Source organism: Heterodontus francisci, chromosome 20 (genome assembly GCF_036365525.1).
Source record: "Heterodontus francisci isolate sHetFra1 chromosome 20, sHetFra1.hap1, whole genome shotgun sequence".
Taxonomy (NCBI): domain Eukaryota; kingdom Metazoa; phylum Chordata; class Chondrichthyes; order Heterodontiformes; family Heterodontidae; genus Heterodontus; species Heterodontus francisci.
This window is the reverse complement of record NC_090390.1, coordinates 55430203-55452383: the sequence shown is the minus strand read 5'-3', so window position 1 is coordinate 55452383 and position 22181 is coordinate 55430203. Positions and strand designations below refer to the sequence as shown.

General features: G+C 44.6%; 1 protein-coding gene across 1 annotated transcript in view; it reads right to left on the bottom strand.

Annotated features, from left to right (window-relative positions):
* Positions 1-22181, bottom strand: part of cpxm2 (carboxypeptidase X (M14 family), member 2) — a 226790-nt gene that overhangs the window by 15120 nt on the left and 189489 nt on the right. Inside the window, exons 12-13 of the mRNA XM_068052810.1 lie at positions 13419-13558; positions 3030-3129 (exon numbers count right to left, since the gene is read on the bottom strand). Of these exons, the coding sequence (XP_067908911.1) occupies positions 3030-3129; positions 13419-13558 (240 nt within the window). The remainder of the gene's footprint in view (positions 1-3029; positions 3130-13418; positions 13559-22181) is intronic.

Genomic DNA, 22181 nt, shown 5'->3' with positions numbered 1-22181 from the left:
GAGCAGGTGAGGCATGGAGGCAGGTAGGTTCGGAGCCAGAAGCAGCTCATTGAACTGATCTGGACAGCAAGGATGAGCATGAGGTCTTCCTATCTCTGTTTCTCTTAATGCCGCTTCTCCCACTCTAAACACTTCCCTATGTCATGCCACATGTTTCTCCACCATTCACAAGGGGCACTGTACCATTTCTGCTTGTTCTAATAGTACACTCACTTTTGCTGCTGCCCTCAGAACAGGGACAAACATTACTCTGCTGTTAACCGCTAACACCTGGAAAGCATTTCACCCCTCTGCTGCTTGCTTTCTCATTGTACAGTACAGCCAATTTCTTCAACATGGCTACTTTCTCATCGACTTGCAACTTGCTGCTTCTCCCTCTCAGCATGCACACTATATGATGCTGATTCCCACATCTGCACAAACCTTTTTAACAGTCACTCGCTAATTCTCACCCTCTCTTTCTGTAGAATAAGTTGGCTAATAACAACCAGTGGAGGAACAGAACTGGGGAAGACCCAGCACCTATCCGAGTGCTCACTCAAATGGAGGAACGCATAGACATCATCAGGGCAGGCAGAGCAAGGAACATTGCTGATGGTTAGACTGGAGGCTATGCTCAACAGGATGCACACCTATTACTTGAATCCTTTCTCTTTCAAATAATCATCCATTCAAACAGTACGAAAACCTGATGTCGCATATTGTTGCCAAATGTTTGCTACCACCATGGCTTTCTGTGCCATGCTGACACTTGTCCCTTTCCCCTTTTTTCTAGACCTGGATTCTTGGAGGAGGTGAATCCTGCTGAAGAATTGTGGACAATCCATCCCATCAAGCAGCAGCATAGAAATCGACATCCCAGGAGAAATGGATAGTAAGTTAGAGTGAATTACACAGCACAGATGAGAAAGAACAGGGCCTAGTAGAAAAGGCAGCTCAGGAAACAGCTTGTCTGTGGGCAACCTCAGATCCTATTCTGCTGTGGAGGATAAAGTCGCTGACTTCAGGACCCCAGACCTCAATTGGAAGCTGCTTTTAGCACATATGCAATTATGTGAGGTATTGGAAAATCTGCCTAGGAGCTGTCACTCCATGTTTGAGGATATGGAGAGTCCACTTCCAATTTGTGTTGCATTAGCACTCTGCAGTTTACCACAGAGTGTATGATCACCTCTGTGGACACTGCAGCTGGGCCATGACACCAGAGGAGTCTGACACCAGTTCTTGCTACATTAATTGTAGCTGAAACTGATGGCATTCAGGCCCTGGGTTCCACTATCTCCACTGCATTGGAAAGGCAGGATAGGAACTGCATGGATAGGAACTTCAATCACATTGCTAATCTCCTACTGTCTGGCCTGCCGGAGTTCACTGGGAGTCATAGTGGCACAATGTGAGTGTTACATGTTACCTTCCCTCAACCATTGATAACCATGATGCCAGAAAGTTAGTAGGTCAGACTGCCCTGGTAGCAGTTGAGATACTATCACCCTTAATCTCATCTGTATGTCCCAATCTTTATTTTGCTTCCTGTACAACATTTTAAATGTAATTTATTTTTCCTGTTTTTTACTTCCTGATTTGCAGTCTATACATCTCAGTGAGCATTCTTCAATCTGATTGGTTGAAGACCCTCCCCTGCTGCTTGTCCTGCACACAGACACCACAGATCCCCAGTAGAGGGCGCCACACTGCATCAGATGTGGGATGAGTAGAAATCTCCACTGACAAACCCGTGAAAAGTCTTTGGGCAACTGTACACAAGGTGACCGACAAAAGCAGTTTCTTCGCCATGAAAGGAAAATATATGCAATTGTAGCCTTGATTCCCTGACACGTACTCCCTGGGAGGGAAGATCCCCAGTGGGAATGCAGGATTGTGAAATGATCTTTCTGACCTGATACTGATACTGTACTTTTTACAAAAGAGAACACAAGTGTTGAATTTGTTTAAATGGTGAAATACAGTTATGTGGGAAAACTAGCCTAGATATACTTCATGCATTCTAGGATATTCCGAACACAGACAAAAGAATTCACATTTGGTATAAGTGTTTTCAATTAAAACTCTTGATGACAAAAAGGCAATCTGGCAAAGAAGCAGACCAACAGACTGCTTAACAAGTTCTTAAGTAGATGGCCTAATTAGCTGCTGGAGAGCTATTATCAGTAAAAGTTTCTCCTTTCTCACAATTAAAAGGTAGCTATCCAAGAGGAGAGGACTATCTAATGGAAAGTCTGTTCTTTGCCAAATTGCTTAAAATTGAACAATTATAGTTTCTGGCATGTATCTGTCCAGTTGAAATACACCTTGAAAAAGGCTACCAAAGGATGTGTGCCAGCTGTGATTCAAGTGATAGCCCTCTTACCTGCTGCATCAGAAGGTTGTAGGTTTAAGCCCCACTCTAGGACTTGAGCACCAAAATCTAGACTGATACACCCAGTACTGAGGGAGCACTGCACTGTAAGAGGTCCTGTCTTTCAGATAAGATGTTAAACCAAGGCCCTGCCTACTCTCTCAGGTAGATGTAAGAGATCCCATGGCGATATTCTGAAGAACAGGGAGCTATCTCTGCTGTCCTGGCCAATATTTGTCCATCAAGCATAAACAGATAATCTGGTTGTTATCACTTTGTTATTTGTGGGAGTTTGCTGTGTGCAAATTGGCTGCTGCATTTTCTACATTATAGCAGGGACTGCACTTCAAAAGTACTTCATTGGTTGTAAAGAACTTTGAGATGTCCTGAGGCCATGAAAGGTGCGATGTAAATGCAAGTCTTTTTAATTCATCTGATTGAGTTGATCATCTTTATTGACAACTAATGGTCATATCCCACAACTAAGTTTCCTTTGTGATACTGAGGTGTCTGCTGCTACCAACCCCCCCCCCCCCCCACCCCACCGCCACCCACCCAACAAAGAGACTCCAGGCCAGTATTTCTTCTACATTGTATGGGATTTAGTTCTCATCTACACTATAATTTGTACATTTTGGTCTACTTTTTTTGAGGAAAAATTATTTTTTCTTACCTGTTGTAACATCATGATTAATGCCTTCAACAGATATGACAGCATTTGGAATTCCCCTTCCTTGTTTATCTTGCACTATGCCTTTGATACCTCTATGGACCTGATTAGGAAAAAAAAACTAAGAGTGAAATACACAAATATTGAAACGTACGTCTGCTGTAGTTGTAAATCTTGCAGCTATTATAATTGCTAAGAGCCAAAAGATGAATTCACCCTGCAACAGATATCTTGGAATTCCTCAAATGTATTTTGTGTTGTGACAGAACTTACACTGTTTTGTATTGGGGCACGAGCGATGTATCTTAATTAACTGCACTGGGATCAAGTCAGTTGAAACCAGCAGCAACACAGTTAAGCAGTGCATATATCCATGAAAAGATACGAGAGTTCATGGTTCAATATGGCTGCAGTTTACTGTCAAACGTTTAGAATAAAGGTTAAGCCCACACAAGGTAAAGTGTGCTGCTTGCAATGCAATCTTTCATTATAAGCTCATTGTCATAATTATGCATAGATTGAGGAACATATTTGGACAGGGGTAGAGAGCACAAAATCTTTGCAGACTTAGCAAAGGCTAAAAGAAAAGTATTTCCACTTATCAGTTGCATTATCCAAGATTTATGGGAAGGAGGGCTAAAAGGTGACTGGCAAAAATGAAGTGAAAGGAAACCCAGTTGTCAGAAAATGATGGAGCAGCTCACACCTAATCTCCTGTTTGATGACTGCTGATGTAGAGGCGGTATACTGCATGTAGGGCCTTGACAGAAACAAAAGAGGTAAGGACTTGGAATTTCTGTGGAGCTTCTCCCAATCTCCTTTAGTAATGTCATAGAAGATCAGCAGGAGCCCTGGAGAAGCAATTTTAGGGGCTGATTTCTGCAGATGTTAGAGTCGGAGATCGGGAAAACTGTGGGAATTCTACCCCAAGATTTTCATCCTAAGGTATAGATTGAGTTTACATCAGTTGTCCAAAGTTCAAGCCTGCAAAATAAAAGTTACTCATCATAATTCAGCACAGCAAAGTATTAACCCATGAATATTACCACTCTTCTAGACACAAAAATTAATAGGGAAAAATCAACTCTAGTGTCTAAGGTATAACCACAGTACTATAACGTGAGAAATTAGAGTGTCTATCTCAGGTTTTACCACAGTACTATAACGTGAGAAATTAGTTAGCACCTCCACTGCATGTAAATGCAATGATTTATATGCAGGTCAGAAGTAAGGAAGATAAAGTAACAAATGTAATTTTACCATTATGAGAAAATGTCTTTACGGTATTGCAAGTATTACTCATCATTGTAATCTTGTTTCCATTAACATCTTGTCCACAAAATGGGAGAAATGTGTTATTTTATGGTCATTCCCTATGTTTATGCCATTATCACAAATCCACTTTCCTTTGAGAATTACTGTCAGATTGTTCCAAAATAAAAAATATATAAAAGCTTCATATTTTCCCATTATTTCACGCAAATACTGAAAATGGAGAAATGCTTTGCGGCAGGTACATCTACTTTAGAGCATTAGAAATCTCAATTTTTTATGTTGTCATTGAAATGGTCTGCATTTTGAATGTAATTTTCATTACCTCAAGAGTTAAGAAGATTTAAGTGTCAAAATCAATGACACAGAAACATTTTTTATTCACAGGTTGGTTGTAAGATTTCTAACCTATTATTTGCATTTTGTATTCATATTTATAAAGGCTGATAAATATACCAATGGTAGAACAATATGTAGAAAGCAGTTTGTAGAAATCTGATAAAACAATTGAAGCAAAATGCTCTGTAGCTTAATCTTGTAAATAAATGTAAGCTGATTAACTGAAACTAGTTTTCACAAACTGCAATTAATCATAAAATTCAGTAACAACACATTTTAAATGATATCTCTCAAGTCAAATGTCTTTTTTGACTTTTAAAAGGTATTATCTGTAAAGGTGCCTTTTTAAAAAATGTCTGAGTGTGGAATAATTTGACAATGATTTTTTTTTCCAAAATATACTTTATTCATAAAATCTGTAAAAAAAAAAATACATTACAAACAAATTCCAAACAGCACCAAGTCAAACAATACAAAGAGTGCAAAGGAGATCAGTTTCCTTCAATACAGGAGTGAGTTGCCTCACAACCCTTCCATTCTGTGGCCCAAGAATTAGAGCCTACCAGAAAATAGACACTCAAGCATTGGATCGTACACTGTTGACATGATCACAGGGTGCATGTTACATTTGTGCTGGGACCTCATTCAGATGAGTCAGGCGTGCAGCCAGCAAGCCTATTTGGGAGAGCCAGAAATCGATGGTCTCTGTTGCCATTTAATAGCAGCCAGCACCACTTAAAAGGGAGGTGCATTCTGGCTGTAGAAAGAAGAAAACACTTCTGAATAGAAATATTGGCTGCTAGGTTTGAAGATTGTGCCTCCCTGGGTCTCAGATGCTGCTTACCTGGCAGGGGAGAGACCATGATCTGTGGTCTTTGAACCTGTTCCAGGTAAGTTTTGAGCAAATGGCTGTAACCAATTCTAGAGCTTCAGGCCAGGGAGTGCGTAACACCGTTCGGGTGGTGGTGAAGGATAAGGAAGGAGGTGCACCTGTTGACCGTACCTTCTTCATTGAGAAATTCCTGATTTTATTTAGCGATACAGCACTGAAACAGGCCCTTCGGCCCACCGAGTATGTGCTGACCAACAGTCACCCATTTATACGAACCCTATATTAATCCCATATTCCCTACCATATCCCCTCAATTCCCCTACCACCAACCTACACTAGGGGCAATTTACAATGGCCAATTTACCTATCAACCTGCAAGTCTTTGGCTGTGGGAGGAAACTGGAGCACCCGGTGGAAACCCACACGGTCACAGGGAGAACTTGCAAACTCCACACAGGCAGTACCCAGAATCGAACCCAGGTCGCTGGAGCTGTGAGGCTGCGGTACTAACCACTGTGCCGCCCTGATTGATTTTTGTGGATTCCAAGCTACAGACGTCGTCTGCCCGTGGGACGTCCCCAGCAGTGGAAAGTTCGGCGTGACGTTCAAAAATGTGGCGGATTGCATCAAGTTCCTGAAGGTGTTCAAGGAGAGGGGAAACCAGGCGCCGTTATCGATCCTCACAGTGGAGCCACTCTTCACGCTGCCGTCGCAACATGACTGGGTGGTGACAATCCACCTCTATAACCCCCATGTTCCTGTCATGGAAGTACTCACCTTCTTCGCCAGATACGTCGAGGTGGCCGGGAGCAGTACTGATGTCAAGGACCCATTTGGGATTTGGACCAGCAAGCGGCAGGTCAAGATGACCTTGAAGGTCGATGCCAAAGGAGTCATCATCCATCCTCCTTCCATCTTCGCTATCGGGGGAAGTCGAGGCTTCTTGGTTTACGTGGGGCAGCCCAGAGTTTGTTGTACCTATGGCAAATCTGGTCATGTGGTGGCCAACTGCAACACAGTCGTCTGCAAGAACTGCAAGAAGGAAGGCCATCACACAAAGGACTGTAAACAGAGTAACTGTTGTAACCTGTATGGTGGGGCAGGCCACCTCTACAAAACCTGCCCCAAACACTGCCTCAGTTATGCACAGACAGCAAGGTCCAAGAAATGGCCGGGAGGAGGAATGGTGAACGCATCTGGTGCTGGGAAGGAGATAAGCAACCCTCCCTGCAGTGAGGAAAGTCCATCTGAGAAGGAGAAGAAAGGTTACTACCTCGTGCCCAGAAACTCATCCTCTACAGACAGAATCAATGGAGGAGGAGGCAGCAGATGAACAAAATAGTCAGTGGCAAGTGGTAAAAAGGAAAACCACAAAGAAGAAGCCTCCAAAAAAGGAAAAGGTCACCACCCAAACCAGTGGCAAGAGGAGACTGCCTTCTGAGACAGACTATGGCAGCTCCTCATCATTGGACGAAGAAGGGCCGGAAAGACAGCACCTACAAAAGAAGCGTCGGAACACAAAGGAGCTGGAAGAGCAGGCCTCCCAGCTCTGAGGCACAGGAAGCAGTGACGGGTCCAGTGCGCCCCAACCCCAAAGTGCCTACCCCAGCGAGATGCCCAGAGCACCCCAGCTTCGGGACACCGAGAGCAACAAAGCGTCTGGCGCACTCCAGCTCCAGGAAGCCAGGAGCAGTGATGTCTTTGAGGAGGAACAGAGGGGAAAGACACCACCAGCAGAGGACAGCCCAAGCCTTGCTGCCTACAAGACTCCACCCCCCCCCCCACCCCCCGATGTTATCCCAGCAGAACAAACCCCCATAAGAAACCAGGAGGGGTTTCTGAGCCCAACGAATGTGAAACAGCTTGTGTACACTATGGGTATGCAGGAACATACCCAAGGACTGGGACTAGCAAGGACACCTGGTGTGGTAAGCAACACCCAACTTTAAGATGGGTATAAAAATTGCTTGGACTAACATGCGTAGCGTTAAATCCACTACGCAATGTGTTTCGACCTTGCACCACCCCGCCAAGGTCAAAGTCGACCTGCTGTTTCTGCAGGAGTGTGGAATACCACACCTCAGCACCTACAGGCAATGGTCACGATGGTGGTCCTATGGGTCATCGATCTGGTCAGGGGAAATGATTCCCATTCCTCCGGCCTGGATACTCTGCTGCGGGGAGGCAGCTTCACCATCCCTGAAGTTAAGGAGGTGGTGGGCGGTCTCCTCCTTGTAGCAGATGTAATGTACAACAATGCTCCGCTCCGGTTAATCAACGTGTACGCCCCGGTTCAATACAATGAGCGGCTGACCGTCCTCCAGCAGCTCCCACTGCTGCTGGTGACATCAGAGGGGAGCGTGCTTAAAACAGCTGGCATGACGGATCAGAGGGGAGCGTGCTTAAAACTCTCCATTTAATGACATTTTCTCCAGACTATTTTGAAGTGACAGACAAACTATTTCTAAAACATTATTGGACTGCAAACTTGGCTTCTTGTGGAGGCTTGGCCTTTATTTTGTATCCAGGCCGGTCATTCTAGGCGGTGACTTCAACTGCATCATTGATGCAGCTGGACAGTCCGGCAGTGATGACAGCAAACTGGACGCTACATCCGGATGCCTAATGAAACAGTAAAAGAAGCCAAGCTGCACGATGTCTTCAGCAAACCTGCTGACGGAGCGCAGCGTTGATACAACTGGTCAAGACCGGATGGGTCTAACTGTTCCAGGATTGACTTCCTGTTTTTGTCCCGTGCTTTCACGGTCAGATCCACCGATCTCTAGCCGGTGTTCTTCTCTGACCACTGCCTCTTACTGGCCGACTGCCACTTACAGGACGATCAGCGGGTTGGCAGAGGGACATGGAAGCTGAATGTTACACTGCTAACCTCAGAGAACCCTGAGGAACTCAAAAGGAGTTACAAATGTTGGAGAACCGTGAAACCCCTCTTTGAGTCTCCAGTGCGCTGGTGGGAAGTGATCAAGGCTAACATCAAGAGGTTCCTTATCCTCAAAGGGGTTCAGAGGGCGAGAGAGAGACAGAGGGAAATGTCCCGACTCCAGAAAAGTATGCAAAATCTGCTCCGGCTGCAGTCAATGGGGGTTGAGGTCAAGGAGGATCTCCAAGCGGTGAAGAGCCAGCAGGCCTCGCTCTTTGCCACAGAGGCCTCCAAGATCATCTTCCAGTCCAGAGTCCGCTCCGTTGAGCAGGATGAGATGTGCTCGTGTTTCTTGTTTCTGCTTCCAAAAGGTACACAGAGAGAGCTCTGTGATTAGCAGCCTGAAGGAAGAGGATGGCTCGGTAACGTCTTCGCAGTCTGACATACCAAGGATTAGCAAATCCTTTTATGCTGGGCTATACGACGTGAAGCCCACAAACAGCAGAGCCTCCCAGTCCTTCCTGTCATCTATCATGGAGGTCTTAGATGACAGCATGCGGGAGAGTCTGGACAGACTACTAACTCTGGACAAGCTGACAAAAGCCGAGTAAAGCTCCCGGAACCGATGGCTTACCGGTTGAGTTGTATTCAGCTCTGTGGGACTGGATCGCCCAGACCTGCTAGAAGTGTACGAGAGTATGCTCCTGGCCAGCAACATGTCAGAATCCATGAGGAAAGGCAACATCACCCTCATCTACAAGTGGAAGGGGGAGAGGGCGGAAATCAGAAATTGGCAGCCCATCTCACTGCTTAATGTAGACTGCAAGATTCTGTCCAAAGTCATCGCCAGTCAGTTCAAGTCTGCTCTGGAGTTGGTGATTCACCCAGACCCGGCAGGAAGATCTCTGATAGTCTCGTGCTACTCAGGGATACGATTGCCTATGTACAGGACAGGGGCGTGGACACCTGCCTTGTCAGCTTGGACTAGGAGAAGGCTTTTGACAGGATACCGCACACATACATGATAGGTGTGCTCTCCAAAATGGGATTTGGGGAGAGAATCTGCAATTGGATCAAACTGCTCTACACAAACATCAGTAGCTCAGTCTCAATCAATGGGTGGGATTCAGAAAGTTTCCCAATCAAATCTGGAGTCAGGCAGGGCTGTCCTCTCTCCCCTGTCTTGTTTGTTTGCTGTATTGAACCATTTGCTGAGTCCATTAGGAAGGATGCAGGTATAAGAGGGGTGACAATCCCAGGCAGTGGAGGCACTCAGGTCAAAGCCTCCCTGTACATGGACGACGTCACCGTCTTCTGCTCGGATCCCCCGTCTGTTCGCAGACTGATGAGCATCTGCGACCAGTTCGAACTGGCCTAGGGAGCCAAAGTAAATCACGCCAAGAGTGAGGCCATGTTCTTTGGGAACTGGGCAGACCGCTCTTTTGTCCCCTTCACCGTCAGGTCAGACTACCTGAAGGTGCTAGAGATATGGTTCGGAAGAGCTGGGGCATGCGACAAAACCTGAAGGAGCGAGCAGCCATGGTAAACCATAAGCTGAGCACGTGGGAGCAGTGTTCTCTCTCCATTGTTGGTAAGAACCTGGTCATCAGGTGCGAGGCGCTCACGTTGTTGCTGTATGTGGCGCAGGTCTGGCCCATACCCCACCCCTGCGTTGTGGTGGTCACCCGAGCCATTTGCCACTTTATCTGGAGATCCAAAATGGACCGGGTCTGGAGGGACACGATGTTCAAACTTCTGGATAAGGACAGAAAAGATTTACCCAACATTGCCCTCATCCTGATGAACACCTTTGTCTGCGACTGCATCAAGCTGTGCACAGAGCCCCCAGTACGCAAACACCAAGTGTAACTACGTGCTGTGGTTCTATCTGTCCCCGGTGTTACGAAGGATGGGTCTGGCCACATTGCTGCAGAACGCTCCATCCAGTTGGACCGTGCCATACCACCTATCCTTTGTGAAAAAGTTTGTGCAGTGAGACACCTTTGACCACCAATCCATCTGCACGGAATGTCCTCAAAGCCCGAAGGGAAAAGGAGATGGTGGATCCTGTCGGATGGTTCCCCGAACAGACTGCCAAAGTCACTTGGCAGAATGCCTCATCACCAGAACTTTCAAACAAGCACCAAGACGTAGCTTGGTTGGTGGTGAGAAGGGCCTTCCCCGTCAGAACCTTCCTACACACCCGGAATTTCATCGCCTCCGCACACTGCCCTCGAGGTGGCTGTGGTGAGGAAGAGACTGTTGCCACCTCCCTCTGCAATGTGCCTTTGCAAAGCAGATGTGGAAAGAGATGCGGTGGTTTTTGTCGAGGTTCATCCCAAGCAGCTCTGTAACACAGGAGTCTGTGCTGTACGGGCTGTTCCCAGGGACGCACACCGAGATAAACATCAACTGCTCCTGGAGGACCATCAATTCGGTGAACGACGCTCTTTGGTCTGCCCAAAATTTGCTGGTCTTCCAGTGCAAAGAGTTATCTATGACCGAGAGTTACAGACTCTCCAAGTTGCAGGCACATTGCGAGGTCCAGGACCACGTGCTGAGGGGCGCACTAAAGCTTAGGGCAGCCGCTGCAAAGTCTCAATGGAGAAAGACCACTGTGTAAGGCCCTCCAGCCATTGTGAACCGAGGGGCTGGAACCCATGGAAAACCCCTCGGGCTGTATGCACCAAAATATGGGTTTGCTGTAAAATGTACATTGCATGTAAATGGAATGGAAGGGTTGTGAGGCAACTCACTTCTGTATTGAAGAAAACTGATTTCCTTTGCACTTTCTGGAATGTCACCTTAGAGCTGTTTTGAACTGTTTTGCAATGTATTTATTTATTTTTTACAGATTTTAATGAATAAAGTATATTTTTGGGGGAAAAAAGGCTCTCAGATGCTGCTTTGCATGCCCTGGTCTGGGCAGTGAACAGGAGGAGGGTGATCTTGCTCTCCCAGGGTGGAGAATGGTCAAATAGCCTGATGCAAGCTAAAATTTGCTGAGAAACCTGGTGTGGGCTGCTCCAACTTCTACCAGTGCATTAAAGTGGGCTACCTGCCCCCACCATTTAAAAAGCCCTGGGATTTTAAATTTGCATTCATCGCTATTGATGCATTTAAGTTCTGAGCTGTTGCACTAATGGCAACAAGGTGGTGGTGTTAGAATTTAGACAGGAATGGGTTGCCTGTGAGAGGTAAAAACAAGAAATGCTGGAAATACTCAGCAGGTCTGGCAGCATCTGTGAAGACAGAAGCAGAGTTAACATTTCTATGACCTTTCATCATAGTTAACTCTGCTTCTCTCTCCACAGATGCTGCCAGACCTGCTGAATATTTCCAGCATTTCTTGTTTTTATTTCAGATTTCCAGCATCTGCAGTATTTTGCTTTTATTATATGACTGTGAGAGGTGATAGTTTGGGGTGCGTGCTCTGAACAGCAGCAGACTTATTTTACATTTTGCTCTTAGAATGTGTCACTTGTGAAGTAACTCTCACAAATACTTACCCCTGACCTCTTGATGCTGTATATAAGGACGCTGCCATTTTTAGAAGAAAATGACAACCTGAACCCAAAAATAACATAAATTGAGCAAAAGTCAGTTCTTTGATAATTGACTTGGACAGGCTAATTTAGGCCACTTTTTAGCATGAATAAAGTTGTACATCTTTTGCTGCTTCAACAATAAGTCCTCTGAGCAATGAACCTTTTTTTAACTAAGGTTATTGTCACCATTCCAGCATCAAAGGACGACTATCATCTCTGACTCAAAGTGATAATCACACAGAAGAACCTATTGTAGCTTCCACATTGGCTCCTTGCATTATTTTTTGATGCAATAGAGCACAGAACAGAAGAATGAAGAGTAAGTAAATTATTCACAAAGAGTGCACTAAGCTTACCATAGATGGGAGAAGTGTCAGAGGGTCTGTCAAATGCAGCAGGGTGGTGGTGACTCATCCCAGAAATGATGCAGTAATAGCACTAACATGAGTATATTGCTGACAGACTGACAGTCATTGTGTGCAACAGTCTTATTCCATCCAGGGAATACAATTATAGCCACCATAGTCATCACCTCCATAAGCAGAAGCTATCATTTGCTGTAATGGTTCCTGAAATGGCTTACAACTACAGACTACTTTCCTGTCCATGTACTTGTGGGATCCCTAACTGCAGCAGGTAGAACATACCTTACACATGAATAAATGTTAGCAAATTGATAGACTAAAATAAGTGAAAACTTGGCTTCAAACTTTGGGGAAACCTCGCTTTGAAATATACCAAATGTTGCTTTATCCAGCACATCTTTTATTTATATAGATATTTGGCCAATGCATCCATGTCTGCAAAAACCTTTATGGATTCTAAGTAACAGTGGGTTCTTTTAATTTGTCACACCTGTTATTATTGGGATGCTAATGGCCTCAAAATATGGTCATTAACCTTACCACTACATTAACTCTTACAATGCAGCCACTGCCATTTTTAATGGGGCCTACCATTGGGTGCCTGAAGCTAGTGCCTGTTTCAAGCTGTTGGTCTTTTTTAAGATGTGGTACTGATTGACATTTTAGGTTGCAATTGATCAGCGTGCGTGCCAGGCACGCTCTGATCAGTTATGTGTGCAATGGAACTGTACAGGCCCAGCAAGGAGGAGTTTAGAAATATATTTATGGGGCCGTGAGGTGCACCTCGGGACCTCGCCGACACCCGACTCTGTGATTGCAACCCCACTTCCACACTTAACTTGCTATCCGGTGTAGCAGCCTGATACTGACCAGACTCAATCCTGTGAGCTGTGTCAAAAGGAATGTCTGGCTTATCATATTTCAATGTAAATGAGGCCAGGTCCTCAAAATCATCGCCATCTCTTCGACATCAGTCAGTCCCTCCTAAAGTGATAATTGACCTCATTCTTTTGCCCACTACTATCACCCACATTGTAGTCCAGTTTGTTTGTACTAGAATGGCATTATATCCTCTACCTAGAAATAGTCACTCCCTTACATGTGTTAATTATAGACGTGGATAGCACAGTGAATGACTCTTCTTCTATAATGTACCTGTTCCATGAATACAAGGAGGGACTCTCGGTTGTTTTCCCACTGATCTGGGAGTTCACTCTCATGAGGGAATTTGTCGCAGCCCACATACATAGAAATTTCAAAGCAGTTTGTGTGTAGATAACTGAAGTCATTCATACCTTTAAAAAAAAGAACCTTATTTTAAAAACAGTTGCTTGATAATTATCTGGCCAATTCTTATAAAATTGTTTAATTGAAATCAAATTAAAGTTCTTCAGCATTTACTTCAATTTCCAACTTTTTAAAATCTATTTTACTAACATCTCACTATTATAGCATACTAACATTTACATAGTGTTATAGATAAAACAATGGTTATGAACTTTCTTCAAAATACAGTGGGGAGAAAGAACTGCTATGGTCGCTGTTTGTCATTGGATTGTGAGTACATTCAAAAAGAAAATGTTTCGCTTTAACTACAGGGGCTGATGAGTACAAGTCTTACCCATGGGTGAGTGAAAGACTTTTGGGTACTTTATGATGATTAAATGTAGAATAAATTTTTGTAATCAAACTTTTACACCTAGCAGATGATACATTAAAGGGCATGGTAGAGTCAATAACTACAACAACTTACATTATATAGTGCCTTTAATGTAGTAAAACATCCCAAGGCAATTCACAGGAATTTAATCAGACAAAACTGACACCTAGCCAAAGAAGCTGACAGTAGGATACCTGGCCAAATGCGTGGTCAAAAAGGTACATATTAAGCCGCAGTTTAAAGGCGGAGAAGGAGAGGTATAAAGTTTTGAGAAAGGAAATCCAGAGTCTACACGGCTGAAGGCACAGTCACCAATGGTGGGGCAAAGGAAATGGGGGGCTGCATAAGAACCCAGAGTTGGAAGAACATAGAGTACTTGAAGGGTTGTAGGAATGAAGGAGGTTACAGAGGTATGGAGGAGCAAGGCTTCTTGAACATGAGGATGAGAAGTTTAAAACTGAGGCATTCTGTGACTGGGAGCTAATGTAGGTCAGCAAGAACAGGGGGTGATGGATGAGTGGGACGGTGCAAGTTAGTATGCAAGCAGTAGAATTTTGGATTAGCTCAAATTTATAGAGGGCAAAAGATGGAAGACAAACCAGGAGATCATTGAAATAACTGAAATAAAAACAGAAAATGCTGGAAATATTCAGCAGATCAGGCAGCATCTGTGGATGTTTCAGGTCGACGAGAGTTTGGCAGAATTGTTTCCAGGCACAACCGTTGGTTGTGGGATTGCTTAGCTCTGTCTATAGCATGCTACTTCCACTGTTTAGCATGCAGGAAATCTTGTGTTGGAAGCTTTTAGGCACACCTGGTGCTGCTCCTAGCATGCTCTTTTATACTCCTCATGGAATCGAGGTTGATCCCCTGGCTTGATGGTAATGGCAGAGTGAGGGATATGCCAGGTAATGAGGTTACAGATTGTGGTGAAATTCAATTCTGTTGCTGCTGATGGCCTACAGTGCCTCATGGATGCCCAGTTTTGAGCTGCTAGACCTGATCTGAATCTATCCCATTTAGTAAGGAGGTAGTGCCACATAACGTAATGGAGGGTATCTTCAGTGTGAAGACAGGACTTCATCTCTACAGTCATGTGGTGGTCACTCCTACCGATACTGTCATGGACGTTTGCATCTGTGACAGGTATATTGGTGAGGAGGAGTTTAAGTAGGTTTTTCTCTCTTGCTTGTTCTCTCACCATCTGCTGCAGGGCCAGTCTGGAAACTATTTCCTTCAGCACTCGCCCAACTCGGTCAGTTGTGGTGCCACCCAGAGTACATTCTGTGCCCTTGCTACCCTCCAATACTTCTTACAAGTAATGTTCAACATGGAGCAGCACTTAAAAGTAGGGAAGTCTTGTTACTACTGTACAGGGTGTTGGTGAGGCCACACCTGGAGTACTGTGTACAGTTTTGGTCCCCGTATTTAAGAAAGGATATACTGGCACTGCAGGCAGTTCAAAAAAGATTCACTAGGCTGATTCCTGGGATGAAGGGGTTGACTTATCAAGAATGGCTAAACAGGTTAAGCCTTTATTCATTAGAGTTTAGAAGAATGATGGGTGATCTTATTGAAACGTACAAGATTCTGAGGGGGCTTGACACAGTAGATGTTGAGAAGACGTTTCCAATTGTGGGGGAATCTCAAACTAGGGGACAAAATTACAGAATAAGGGGACACTCATTTAAAACTGAGATGCGAAGGAATTTCTTCTCTCAGAGGGTAGCGAATGTCTGGAATTCTCTACCCCAGAGAGTTGTGGAGGCTAGATCACTGAAAGTATTTAAAGAGGAGGTAGATAGATTTTTGAAATATCGGGGAGTTGAGGGCTATGAGGAGCTGGCATGAGAGGTGTTGAGGTCTGGGGCAGATCATGCATGATCTTATTGAATGGTGGGACAGGCTGGAGGGGCCGAATGGCCTACTCCTGCTCTATTTCTTACGTTCTTATGTTTCATCAGGAGGGGGAGGGCAGTAGATATTAACAAGAGGAGGGTTCCTTGCTTGCGCTTGACCTGATGCCATGAGAATTCATAGGGTATGGAATCAATGCTAAGGATTTCCAGGGCTATTCCCTCATGAATGTGTCACCACCTCAGGTGGGTCTGTCTTGCCAGTTTGCCAGTCATAGAGAGAGAGAGAGTCATAGAGAGATACAGCACTGAAACAGACCCTTCAGCCCACTGAGTCTGTGCTGACCAACAGCCACCCATTTATACTAATCCTACATTAATCTCATATTCCCTACCATATCCCCAACATTCTCCTACCACCTACCTACACTAGGGGCAATTTACAATGGCCAATTTACCTATCAACCTGCACGTCTTTGGCTGTGGGAGGAAACCAGAGCCCCGGGCGGAAACCCACGCGGTCACAGGGAGAACTTGCAAACTCTGCACAGGCAGGACCCAGAACCGAACCCGGGTTGCTGGAGCTGTGAGGCCGCAGTGCTAACCACTGTGCCACAGTACCGCCCAGTGGTACAGGACATACCCAGGAATGGTGATGGAAAATTCTGGACATTGACAGAAAAATATAATTCTGTATGACTGTCAGGCTGTTGCTTGACTAGTCTGTGGGACAGCTCTTCCAATTTTGATATGTCCCCAGACGTTAGTGAGGAGAACTGGGTCAACTGGGCTAGGTGTGCCTTTGTTGTGTCCGAATCTGGTGACTAGGTCGATGCTGGGTGGTTCGTCCAGTTTTATTCTTATTGTAGTAGTTTTGATATAACTGAGTGACTTGCTAGGCCATTTTAGAGGAAAGTTAAGAGCCAACAACATTGCTACAAACATACGAACATACAAATTAGGAGCAGGAGTAGGCCATTGGCCCCTCGAGCCTGCTCCACCATTCAAATAAGATCATGGCTGATCTGATTGTAACCTCGACTCCACATTTCCGCCTACCCCCAATAATCTTTTACCTCTTTGCTTATCAAGAATCTATCTACCTCTGCCTTAAAAATATTTAAAGACTCTGCTTCCACTGCCTTTTCAGGTAGAGAGTTCCAAAGATTCACGACCCCGAGAGAAAACAATTTCTTCTCATCTCTGTCTTAAATGGACAACCCCTTATTTTTAAATAGTGACCCCTAGCTCTAGATTCTCCCACAAAGGGAAACAACCTTTCCACATCCACCCTGTCAAGACCCCTCAGAATCTTATATGTTTCAATCAAGTCACCTCTTACTCTTCTAAACTCCAGCGGATACAAGCCTAGCCTGTCCAACCTTTCCTCATAAGACAATCCACCCATTCCAGGTAAACCTTCTTTGAACTGCTTCCAACACATGTACATCCTTCCTTAAATAATGAGATCAATACTGTACAAAGTACTCCAGATGTGGTCTCACCAATGCCCTGTATAGCTGAAGCTTAACATCCCTACTTTTGTATTCAATTCCCCTTGCAATAAACAATACCACTAGGCTGGATTTTTCAAAAGCGACGGGTGAAGGTGCAGGATTTGCCCCACGGAGCAGCCGCAGTATTTAGCACGGTGGCTCATTTACATGGAGGGGGTGGAATGCCCACCCCTAATGACGTAGCTGGGGCGGGTGCTCCATCCCCAGCAACGGCGTCCGGTGCTACCGCGCAGGTGCCGGACACATTTTTAACGGATTTCAAGTCCTTCATGGCCATTAAAATTTTTTAAGGTCCCAATCTGCAAAAAATAAAATTAAAACTTAATAGCAGTTTGAATCCCCTCTCCCACCCCCTGCCCCCAATGACTAATCAATCTATAAATTGCCCTCTCCTCCCAAAAAAACTTTCATTTCTATCCCGAACTTCCCCCCTCAAACTTTATTAACTTTGATCCTCAATCCCCTCCCACAATTCCCTCAACCAATAGCAAGAGTTTTACCTGCTGCCCCCTAGCTTCCACTCTGAAAACTTCACTCCTCCCCTCTCCCCACCAGTGTTTGGTCTCGGATCTCCAAACGGAGATCTGAAGGTGTGGAAGTTCCAGCAACCGGTTGGAATATCGGAGTGGGACAGGCATCGTGATGAGCTAAATAATTATGCATTAATTAACATTTATTTAAATATTTAAATTACATTTCCATCACCAAGTGGTGGGGTTGTGGGGCGGTGGGGGGGGTGGTGCGCCATGAGACCTTGCCGCAGCCGGTAATATGGGGCTGGGCCTTCCCAGCGTCGATGCCCATGGTGGGCCTCTCCCGGAGGTATTTTCCTGGTCCCCCTGCCATGACCGCCAACGTTGGGGGTCTGGTAAAATCCAGCCCATTCTATTAGCTTTCCTAATTACGTGCTGAACCTTCATACTAACCTTTTGTGATTCATGCACTAGGACACCCAGATGGCCTCTGCATCTCAGAGCTCTGCAATCTCTCAACATTTTAATATTCTTCCTGCCAAAATCGACATTTTCACATTTTCCCACATTATACTCCATTTGCCAGATCTTTGCCCACTCACTTTACCTGTCTATATCCCTTTGTAACCTCCTTATGTCCTCTTCACAACTTACTTTCCTACCTATCTTGTGTCATCACCAAATTTAGCAACCATACCTTTGGTACTTTTATCCAAGTCATTTATATAAATTGGAAGAAGTTGAGGCCCCAGCACTGATCCCAGTGGCACACCACTCATTACATCTTGACAACCAGAAAATGACCCATTTATGCCTACTCTGTTTCCTGTTAGCTAGCCCGTCTTCTATCCATGCCAATCTGTTACCCCCTTCACCATGAGCTTTTATATTCCGCAATAATCTTTGATGTGGCACCTTATCAAATGCCTTCTGGAAATCTAAGTACAGAACATCCACCAGTTCCCCTTTATCCACAGCACACGTTACTTCTTCAAAGAACTCCAATAAATTGGTTAAACACGATTTCCCTTTCACAAAACCTATGGGTCTGGAGTCACAAATAGGCTAGACTGGGTAAGGAAGACAGATTTTGTTCCCTAACGTACACTCGTGAAGCAGATGGGATTTTTTTTTCATGACAATCCAGTAGTTTCATGATCACCACCAATTACACTAGCTTTAAGAGTGGTAATTTGGTGCAGTTTCATTCATACACAGACAATGGGTTCATCAGAAAAAAAAGCCTTTAATCAGTCCTCCACCTGTGAATAATTTGATTGTAAATCACTGAAAATGACTTTAAAAATTTTTTACCGAACCATTTAATACTCAGTTTCTTATAAATTAATTATTTAGATCTGAAGAAATGTTTAAAACTTGCATACCAGTACCTGTGTGCCTAAGCCAATAAGTATGTTTTGAAGAGCCTTCCTGAAACAGAGCAATTGCGCAATCTCACAATTTTAACCTGGGGGCGTGGCTAGTGCTGTGGATGGAGCTTGAGTCAGGCAAATTGAATTTGAACCAACGTGAAAGATCATGGAAAACATGTCTGAAAGCAGATTTAGGCATAATTCACTGGCGTTTAAAATTCTGGATCTTTTGCACCGGTTCAGATGCTTCTGCCCAGATCAGGCTAACGTATCTAGCAGAAACAAGAGGCACTCAAACCCAAGACCTGGATTGTCTACTAGCAGAAACCCGCAAAACATTTGCAGTCGAAATGGTATGTTTATTGCAACAGAATCTCTTTAAATACAGAATTTCTGGTTATTCTTTCACCAAAGACTCTCACTGAGAAAAGCTACATAAAGCCTAGGAATATCAATACAAATTTTGTCAAAAGTCTGGTCTTGTGACATGTCTGTAGTTATAAAGGGCTGGATTTTGTGCAGGAGGCGGGGCTCCCGGCACCTGGTCGAAAAGGCAAGAGGAACCCCTCTGCCTCTGCATTTTTTCAGCTCCCAGGAACGATTTTCTTTTGGGGTGTAAGTTTAAGGAGACGGGATCCCTGTCCTTTTAAACACTTAATAGGGACAGGGATCCCGCCCCCAAGAGCTGCCAGTCAATCACAGGGTGGGTGGTTCAGCAGTATCGGCAGCACTACTGGGAGCAGTGGCCACTGCTGATACTGCAAAGGCCTTGGACCCAGGCGGAGAGCTGTGGTCCACAGAGAAGAGGTAGGTGAGGTGGGGTCACTGGGGCCAGTCCAGATGGCCCTGGTAAGGGGGAGTGGGTGGGCATTCGGTCCAGGGGTTGGGGTTCCCTAGATGAATTGGTTCCTGGTGAGGGTCCTCCGTGGGCCACAAATTGCCCACAGAAGAGGGGGCCCGCCAAGCCCACAGGGAGGGCACCTCGCTAGGTAAGATCCCAGCGGAGGCTGGAAGGAGCCCTTGTAAGTGACCATTAATAGACCAATTAAGGGCCTCAATTGACCTCTGGGCGGGAAGGCAGTCTTCGGCCTATCCCACAACCAGGAGAATCGCAACCGGCAATCCCGGCGTCAGGTTTTGTGGTGACGGCTGCCGTTTCAATTCTTCGGCTCCCCTCCAGCACAAAACCTGCTGTCAGGTGAAGAAGATCTGGCCCAGAAATTGAAAGTCTAACTGGGAACTGTTTTCTCCTGTGTTGAAAAGGCAGATTTACATCTGATGGGCTTAATATTATTCGAGGAATAAACACTCTATTTCCTTGAAATCTGACTGTTATTTTAGCATCTAACATCGAAGAAATCAGCTTCCTCACTACCAATTCAGGTTTTGTAGCAACATTATAACAGCTCCTTCCTTGTGTCTAAGTTTGTGCGGTGGCATGTCCATTGGCGTTAGACTGTGCAGAAACTCTGCAGGGTATAGACTGTTATCATCATCTTCGTCTACAGAATCAACGCTGATGTATTCTTTTAATTCCCCTGAGAGCTTTTCAAAAACGTTTTCATTCAAATCTAGTGGATCTTCATTTTTCGCACAAAGAATAGCTTTCAACTGATAAGTTGTATCAAATTATTGTCCTTGCCAATTTGTCACACTTAACCAATTCCTTCATCTCATCCACCCCTCCCAAGCCATCCCATCAATTCCATCCCATTCCTCACGGAAACAACCTCTCCAGCTAGGGTAACTTTGTTTTTAGGCTTCCCTTACCTTCCGCTGTTTTTGTTCCCCACCAGCCCTCCCCCACCCCAACCCAGCCACCGCCACCATCAACCATTGGCAGCACGTGTGTCACATGCTCCAGTCCTCTGGGGTCCCACGTGTCTCTGCGTGAGCCCACCAAATGAACCCATGAAGAGACTTAAACCGACCAATCAAAACAGTCCAGTCAGAAAGAAACTGAGTATTATGATTATAAAATAGTCGATCTCACTTGATATGGTGTTAGAGGGTAGGGGATAATTGGGCCATAGCATGCAGATGTAATTCCGTCCCTAAGGCAACAAACTATCCTGATTTAATAAAATATTTTGATTTTGTATTACAGTCATAGTTAAGCAACAAAGCTGGCAAATAATGTAGGAAACAGAACTAGAGCTGGTTGCAACACAAAAGTTTCTCAGCAGTACAGACAAGAGTTTGGAAATGTAAAACTGAATTGCAATAATGGCACCACTGGCATGAGGTATAATTGCAATGCAACAAGTTTACACAGGCTGTTGCCATTACAAACATCAGCATAGTAATTTATAATGGGAAAAGCTGATACAAAAGTGGGACAAAAATATGTGAATGGGAAGTGAGGTTTTGTAGACAGGAAGTGTGTGTAGGAACAAGATTTTTTGAATATACTATAGATAGTAACATTTATCAAAAGAGAGAAAATTGTGACATTTTACCAGATAGTAACTTTTGATTCGTTAGGTTGCTAGTAACAAAGATATTTGTGCCAATCAGTATGTTCTGTGCTCCACATTTGATCAGAGACGTCAGTGACACTGACTTAATGGTGTTCTTTTATGAGTCAACTGTGGCAGCATTAATGTAATTGGAAGCATGTCTTGAAGTCACTTTCATTGGTAAGACATTGTCCTGGAATTTTCTCGTATTTTTCGCTTTAATTATAATGTACAATCACGCCCCTTTTTTAGTAAGGAAACTTGTAAGTGATTTCTGCCACTTTCGCACTGATAAATTTCTGTATGCAAGTCGACCCATTCTTTTTGACCATTTCCATTATCTGCCCAATGAAACCCTGTACTTCTCATTTCCATAACTCCGCTGCATTCAATGGCACAGCTGGCAAGAGTTTCCCACTTTAACGCCACCAGTGCACAGTCCCTGTCACCTGATTTCAATGTAGTTGAGGAGTTTGAGAACTGTGGTCCTCAAACTCTTTTCTTAGATTTTTGCAACTTTCTTGTGAGTTTCTCAGCAATTATTTTGACTTTTTGCTCACTGAGACCTGTACTATACATT